Below are 8,204 nucleotides of genomic sequence, written 5' to 3'. Positions count from 1 at the left end.
AAACCTAATGAAAAAGCTTCTTAACAAACGAGCTTCAACAAAAATATCATAAGCAGGGATGATAATTTATACCCGACCTAATGCGATCTGGCTCGACTTGTGCGAGTTTTTACCAACCCAAGACTTGAACGGCACAATGACGGAGCAAAGTAGGGTTATGCAAGTTTTATACTTTTATATGGCCATGGGTCGGACATAGAGGACAGAGACTTTTTGGGCCGGGATTTGTGAGTATTGGCTTGAGTCCGGCCCATTAGGTAAACTTTCACTTTTAGGCTTGGGATATGATAATCAAATTATCACTTCTTGTGTTCAAAATTCAAATTAATCATCATATCCTCCACGACCAGCGACCATGGAATACAAACATCAGGCTTTCTGGAAGAAGGAAGAAGAAAAAGTCAAAGTCTTCTCTCATATACAAACATCTTTGCATTCATCGCATTGATAAAGAAATAATAATATGTCAAGAAAATAATCAAATAGGGTCAGTCAACTGCGGTATCTTTCTTTCTCTTTTCCCTTCCCAGTTTGACAAATAATTATAATTAATTAAACGATTTTATTACCTTATATATACTCCTTAACGTGAATGTGCTTATTATTTGCACATAATTAGCAAAATACCTCTTTACATGCATCGCATTGATACATTGAAGGGAAAAAAATATTGTTAGTTCAAAATCTTGTGATCGTAGCATTCATTGCATTGAAGGATTTTTTTTAATATAACCAAGAAATCAGACAAGACTGATAATCAATTTTGTTCATGTTTTAGGTTTTGAACAAACTAACAAGACCTCCAATGACCTGTAGGGGTAAATTCTATAATCATTGAATAGTCAATGTTTATCTACGAGGGGCTCGTTTGCACCTTTGACTCCTGCAAATGTCACAACAAGAACAACCGTGAAGCCTCCTTGACCGGATTGGGGGTGCTGGTCGTAGAGGCTCCGACAATCAAGTTAGTATAGATCGACGGTGGAAAACCGGCGATGATCTATGTGTTTTGTCTAAGTATATTTAGTAAAGGTTCGTAGAGTTTTAGTTTCTAGCTTGTAATGTTCTGGAAATCCATCCCCTTCTCTAAGGTAGGAGAAGAGTATTTATATGAAAGTGAGGATTGCCCTCGGGAATTGTATCGTCCACTTGTGTCCTATTGAATAGGACTGCATGGTGTAAGAGTACGAAAGTCAAGTATCTCGGTTGTGTCAGGTTTGGCAGACAAAAAGTAGGATAAGGATATAGAAACATATGAAGTGACTGTGACACGTGTCGTTTGGGGTATGGATAATATTGTGGGCGACAATTAATGCCTAGATATTTGTATAGTAGAAAGTCATACGTGAGGAATTGTACTTGTTACATCCACGAATGTCGGTAGTGAACAGGCTTGAATGATCCTCCAATGAGGAAGGATCATATGATGGGTTGACGCTCGGACGTGCCAACGCCTTCGCTATGGTGCGACCATTGTGCAGGCGCCAATACAGTAAAGACACTTCTAAACATTGTTCGTACAGGCGCCAATACAGTAAAGACACTTCGAAACATTGTTCCTGTCTAAGGCAAAGTTACTGTGACTATAGTAGAATAAATATCAAAGAGGATATTAGACATTAGTGTTAGACATGGCGTCTGACATGCTTTGTGTGACTGTAACGTCATTAGACAACTCCTCAAAGGTAACACGTGGATCTCAAAGTGGACGTTAATGTATTGGCTAAGCCCATGAACTTGGGTAGTCCAACCTGGTTTTGTCATTACATGACCCAATGGGGTCACACGATTTTTGGCAGCTACATGGCCCACATCCTAGAAGATTTGGTGACGGATATTCTCACAAGATTGCCAGTGAAATCGCTGAAGCGATCCAATTGCAATGCAAATGATGGTTTACTCTTTTCAAAACTCTCAATTTTATTGCCAAACATCTTCAAAATTATCAAACTAATCCCAGTGTTCTAGTGCAGCATCATGCCGACCGAGGTGACAAAGACTTTTGTTTCTCCTTCCTCTCTTATTCTAACAGATATGATGGAGTTAAACGAGATTCTTACTCACACGGAAAACATTTTCTTACCATTCGTGGAGAAGTTTAAATTTGTTCCGCAAGTAATTGGTGCCTGCAAATGGCTTAATTTGTATTAATGACGCTGGGGAGACGATTGTCCCTTGGAATCCAGCCACGTACCAGAGAATTGAAGCATCCCCCTTTGTCCCCCATGGAGCGCCTACCCGGTGCAGATTCTGACTATTATGACGATTGTGGATTTGGTTTTGATCGAAATACCAACGATTATAAGGTACTTAAATTTGTCACTAATCATTTCCCTGACGAGGAGGAGTTCGTGGAACGAATTGAGCTGTATTCTCTAAACAGCGATTCTTGGAGAGAAATCCCGAGTGTTTATGGTTGTCTTACTCATAATGATTCTTTTGATACACATAACAATGGAATTTATTATTGGTGGGTCGATGACTTAGATTCTCATGCGATCATGTCTTTTGACTTTGCAATTGAAACCTTTGAGAAGTTTTCACTACTTGATTATGAGGTTGCTTGGGCTGATTATGCGCGAAAAACACACACATGAACTTGCTATTTGTGTTGATTACCATCCAGTACTTTGCACCTTTAATGGATTGACTGCTGTTATATTTTCCCCCAGAGAGGCAACAGAGAAATATATTGTTTGGTAATGATGGAACACGGAGTCATGGAGTCTTGGGTTAAACAAGTGAATATTGGACCCATTTTAAGTGTCAAGATGCCCCTAGGATGGATTTTACAAGAATGGCAGAATGTTTTTGGAAGTCTCTAATAAGCAGCTGGTCTTGTATGACCCCAATACTTAGCAGCTTTCAAAATTTTCAGTTCCATGGCCTCCAAAGAAGTGGTAGAGGATGGCAAGTTGTAAACTATGTGGAGAGTCTTGTTCCAATTCATGGTGTATGAGAGGATGATGATGTACGTTTCATTGATTGGTAGAAGAATTCATAATATGTAGAGCAAAAGAAGAAAGACAAAAGCATGAATAAGAGTGAAATATATGTATTTGGTGCTAGATTTTTTTTATTATTAATTATTTTCAAATTAATAAAAACCTATAGAGCAGAGCCTAAGTTTAAAATCCTCCAGAGATGAGCAAACTACTTTGTTTTTTTTTTTGTTGATAAACAGTGCTGAGCAAATATTACATATTCACCAGATATATATAGAGTTGCTCCAAATGAATTGTTCAACTCCGGTTATATGGAGTGCTCCAAATGAGCCTATCTCGCTCAAGGAAACTGTATTGACAGATTTGTTGTCGCGTGATTAATAATATACAGACTTTCCTCTCAAAAAAACAAAAGTGCCATAATATGTAGCTTCTCAATTTGAAACATTTTTATCTTCTCTTTGTTTATTTCTTGTTATTTTGCCATCACAAGTACATCAAAGGGACATAGACTGAAAGGGAGAAAACGAGCCAAGCCTCATAACATTCATATTCCTCACTCTTTCTCACGCTATGTGCAAATACATTTCTTCGAACAGTTTATATGCATTCAACTCCCGACGTATAAACTCTAGTATTTGAACTTTTTAAGTATTGTACATATATAGGAGAATGTCCTATATCTATATGGTCAAAGAAGTTGAGACTTGAGAGAGACTTGCACAAGTGTACTTGCTAGTCCTTTTGTTTTATTTGGTGCAGTTTCATTAGATTTGTTGTGGGGGGTTAACTGTCAAAACTGAAAATTTATGGGTCAGATAGTAGTGAGTTAAAACCCGGGGGCGCCCGTGCATTTTAAGCACGCATACATTTGTGATTTGTCAACAAACGGAAAAGGAAGTATGGGATACGAATGGCATTTAAATATGTTAAGGGGGCTTGACTGTAAAAAATGAAATCTGAGGGGTCATTTAGAAAAGTGTAAAAACTCGAGGGTTGTCTGTGCATTTTACCCTTAATTCTAAATTGTCTTATCCAAGCTCCGCTTCATCATATAGATCAAATCTTCAATTGGCATAAGCATGAAGACAAGCTTTAATGTCTCAAATATCTTTTATGTTTGTATTTCTTACTATATATATATAGTAGGGGTGACTATGGCCGGTTTCTGTCGGTCTTTTCGATTTTTTTTACATTTAACTGACCAATCGGTTGATTATTGTCTGTTTTTTCGATTTTTTTGATTATTTGATCGGTCCTCACTAACATGTGTTCAACAATAATCGATTAATCGGTCAGTTCGGTTTGACACAATTTTTTTTGTACAGTACTAATATATAGTATCTAGTTAAGGTTGCTAATTTGTGGTCATGAACAATTTAAGATACGTATTCAAGGTCTTATTTCATATTATTAACAACATTGTATAACTACAATGAATTTATGGTAGAATTTATTACTAACTTACATGGAAATTAGTTAATTAGCAAAAAGTAAACCTAATGAAAAAGCTTGTTAACAAACGAGCTTGAACAAAAATTTTAGAGCTCAACAAAAAGTAGCAGGCTTCTAGGTAGGGATGTCAATTCATATCCAATCCGATCTACCCCGATCGACAAGGGTTTTCCCCAACCCGAGGCTTTAATGGAACAGGGACGGAGCAAAGTAGGGGTATGCAAGTTTTATATGCCCATGGGTCAGACTTAGAGAACAGAGACTGGCTTGAGTCCAGCCCATTAGGTGAACTTTCACTTTTAGCTTAGGACATGAAAACAAATAATTACTTATTCAAAATTCAAATTCAAATTCAAATTCAAATTCAAATGAATCAGCGTATCTTCCTCCATGACCAGCGACCATGGAAATATGGAATACAAATATCAGGCTTTCTCGAAGAAGATGAGTCAAAGTCTTCTCTCTTATGCCACCTCCCCACCGTCACTAACCCCAAACCAAACACCATTTAATATTTAAATACAACAAGTATAGTCGGAGGAGAAGTCCAAGCCACGTTAAAACAAACCAAAACATGACACTCAGGTCCCCCCTCATCGTCCTCTCCGTCGCCATTTATGTGATAGCAGCAGCAGAAGCAAACATACCACCAGGCTCCACCCTCTACGCCTCTAATCCAAACCAGACTTGGTCCTCTCCCACCGACACCTTCTCGGTCGGCTTCAAACAGCTCACTCCCACCTCCTACATCGCCGCCGTCTCCTACTCCGGTGGGATACCCATCTGGACTGCCGGTGGGCCCTCCATCACCGTTGACTCCGGTTCTGCTCTCCAATTCCTTTCCGATGGTAATCTCCGCCTCGTCAACGGCTCTGGCTCCACTATTTGGGAATCAAATACTACCGGACTTGGCGTTTCCAACGCCTCAATTGATGATTCCGGTAATCTCGTCCTCCTACGTAACGGAAACGTCACGGTTTGGTCCTCCTTCCTCAATCCCACTGACACTATCGTGCCCTCCCAGAACTTCACCGTGAACGGGATCCTGCGATCTGGCCAGTACTCCTTTCGCCTACTCAGCTCCGGCAACCTCACGCTTCGATGGAATGAAAATATTCTGTACTGGAATCAGGGGCTGAATTCTTCAGTCAACTCGAATTTGTCTTCTCCGAGTTTGGGATTGCAACCAATAGGTATTCTTTCAATCTTCGATCGAACGTTAACCAGTGCGTATACTTTTGCTTTCAGTAATGATTATGCAGAAGGTAGTGACGTATTGAGGTTCTTGAGATTAGATAGTGATGGGAATTTAAGGATTTATAGCTCTGCTAGAGGTAGTGGCGTTACAACATCGAGATGGTCAGCTGTTGCTGATCAGTGTCAAGTGTTTGGGTACTGTGGAAACATGGGTATATGTAGTTACAATGATTCGTACCCGATTTGTGGTTGCCCGAGTGAGAATTTTGATCCTGTCGATCCTAATGATAGTAGAAAAGGTTGCAACTTGAAGGTGGCAATTAAGGATTGTCCTGGAGGAGCTATAATGTTGGATTTGGAGCACACTAAGTTCTTGACCTACACACCGGAGACTACTACGCAAACCTTCTTTATGGGGATTTCATCTTGCAGGTCTAATTGCTTGGGGACTGACCCATGTGTTGCTTCAACTTCGTTGTCTGATGGAAGTGGAATGTGTTACTCAAAAACCACAAATTATGTTAGTGGGTACCAGAATCCTGCACTTCCTAGTACTTCTTATGTTAAGGTTTGTGGACCTGTGGAACCGAACCCTCCGCCTAGCTTGGAGACAGCAAGGGATAACAACGGTACCAAGTTGCGTGTCTGGGTTATTGCTGTTGTGGTTGTGGGTACACTTTTTGGTTTGATTGCCTTGGAGGGTGGGTTGTGGTGGTGGTGTTGTAGAAATAGTCCGAATTTCGGTGGATTATCAGCGCAATATGCACTTCTTGAGTATGCATCTGGGGCGCCTGTGCAGTTCTCGTATAAGGAGCTGCAGCGAGCCACTAAGGGGTTCAAGGAGAAGCTTGGGGCTGGTGGGTTTGGAGCAGTTTATAGAGGGGTTCTTGCAAATAAAACAGTAGTTGCAGTGAAGCAACTTGAAGGGATTGAGCAAGGTGAGAAACAGTTCAGAATGGAGGTTGCAACCATAAGTAGCACCCACCATTTGAATTTGGTGAGATTGATTGGTTTTTGCTCCGAGGGTCGACACAGGCTTTTAGTTTATGAGTTCATGAAAAATGGGTCACTTGATAGTTTCTTGTTCATGACAGAAGAGGAGTCTGGAAAATCATTACATTGGGAGCAGAGGTTTAACATTGCCCTTGGCACAGCCAGGGGAATCACTTATCTTCATGAGGAATGCCGAGACTGCATTGTTCACTGTGATATCAAGCCTGAAAACATTCTCTTGGATGAGAATTACAATGCTAAAGTATCGGATTTTGGTCTTGCTAAGCTCATAAGTCCGAAAGATCATAGGCATCGGACCTTGACGAGTGTTAGAGGGACTAGAGGGTATTTGGCACCAGAATGGCTTGCCAATCTCCCAATAACTTCAAAATCCGACATTTATAGTTACGGTATGGTCTTACTGGAAGTAGTGAGTGGGAAAAGAAATTTCGAAGTGTCAGCAGAAACAAACCGGAAAAAGTTTTCTTTGTGGGCTTATGAGGAGTTTGAGAAAGGAAATGTGAAAAGTATCCTTGACAAAAGGCTTGCAGATCAAGAAGTAGATATGGAGCAAGTGATGAGGGCCATTCAAGTGAGCTTCTGGTGCATCCAGGAGCAGCCATCTCAGAGGCCAATGATGGGAAAGGTGGTCCAAATGCTTGAGGGAATTACTGAGATTGAGACACCACCAGCGCCAAAATCGATTACTGAAGGGTCTATTAGTGGAAACAGCATCAATCTGAGCACCAGTGTCAGTGCCTTCTCCACTTTTGCAGCTTCAGTTCCACCTCCCTCTTCTTCATCATCCGTGCAAACTGCTGGAGTTTCCCCTCTACCTTCAAGTAGGAATATGGAGAGGGCATCTTCATCACTACTAAGATCGGAACCTTGAGACGCGCTCGTTCTGCTCAAAAGGAATGTTTTGGGTTGGGGGGTATCTGCTGTCCAAATAATGCAGACTTGAAGAAGAGGTAATCTTAATGCAGCAAAATACCTTACTTGGATTCCTTAGTATATCAATATGTCATGATTAGCCTTTGTTTAGCAGTGAAGTTTTACAGTAAATTCATTTTCCACTCATTCAAGAAATGTATATGTAGTAATTGCAAACTCTGTACATGGAAAGTGAACAGGTTGTTAATTTTGTTATATCATTAGAAATATTGACTTAGTATGACCAAGTTGATTATGGGACACGTCTTGAGAACCTCTGTTATCATTACAGCTAGATATTGCATGTCTAAAACCAAGTCTCAGTTGCAGAAAGAGGGTTGGTCAACCTACTCATGCTGCGCTGTTTGGTGAAAGGTCATGGTCCAAAAATAAATCTCAGTTTACTAAGTCAAGTCCTGATTGCACCTTCCCCAGTTCCAACCAACAATTAGGCAATGATAAATCTAGTAATTAAATGTTGATCAATCTCTGGCCCCACGGGCTTAAGGGCACTTGCAATGGTATATAATTATTAGGTCAATAAAGATGTTGTCTTTTGATGATGTGATTGTATTGTGAAACGTGTTTTGCTTATGTGGTTGTATTGGGAAAAGTGTTTTGCTGATATGGATGTATTGATATATTGTCTTTTGGTGTAGTTTTGTTGTGGATAATTTTTGG

At 40.2% G+C, this 8,204-nt stretch overlaps 2 protein-coding genes across 2 annotated transcripts; both read left to right on the top strand.

The window, feature by feature from the left end:
- The first annotated feature begins 2,150 nt into the window (after positions 1 to 2,150).
- On the top strand, positions 2,151 to 2,825 carry LOC119996926 (F-box/kelch-repeat protein At3g06240-like). Its single transcript, XM_038843707.1, has 2 exons — positions 2,151 to 2,558; positions 2,673 to 2,825. The coding sequence occupies exons 1-2, from the start codon at positions 2,151 to 2,153 to the stop codon at positions 2,823 to 2,825; spliced, it is 561 nt and encodes a 186-aa protein (XP_038699635.1).
- A 1,992-nt stretch (positions 2,826 to 4,817) lies between these two features.
- LOC119997143 (G-type lectin S-receptor-like serine/threonine-protein kinase At1g34300) lies at positions 4,818 to 7,786 on the top strand. Its single transcript, XM_038843976.1, has one exon. It carries the CDS (start codon positions 4,975 to 4,977, stop codon positions 7,480 to 7,482), a length of 2,508 nt encoding a protein of 835 aa, XP_038699904.1. The 5' UTR covers positions 4,818 to 4,974; the 3' UTR covers positions 7,483 to 7,786.
- Positions 7,787 to 8,204: the final 418 nt, after the last annotated feature.

Source organism: Tripterygium wilfordii, chromosome 4 (assembly GCF_013401445.1).
Source record: "Tripterygium wilfordii isolate XIE 37 chromosome 4, ASM1340144v1, whole genome shotgun sequence".
Taxonomy (NCBI): Eukaryota; Viridiplantae; Streptophyta; class Magnoliopsida; order Celastrales; family Celastraceae; genus Tripterygium; species Tripterygium wilfordii.
The sequence above is the reverse complement of the archived record's forward strand: the minus strand, read 5'-3'. Positions and strand labels throughout refer to the sequence as shown.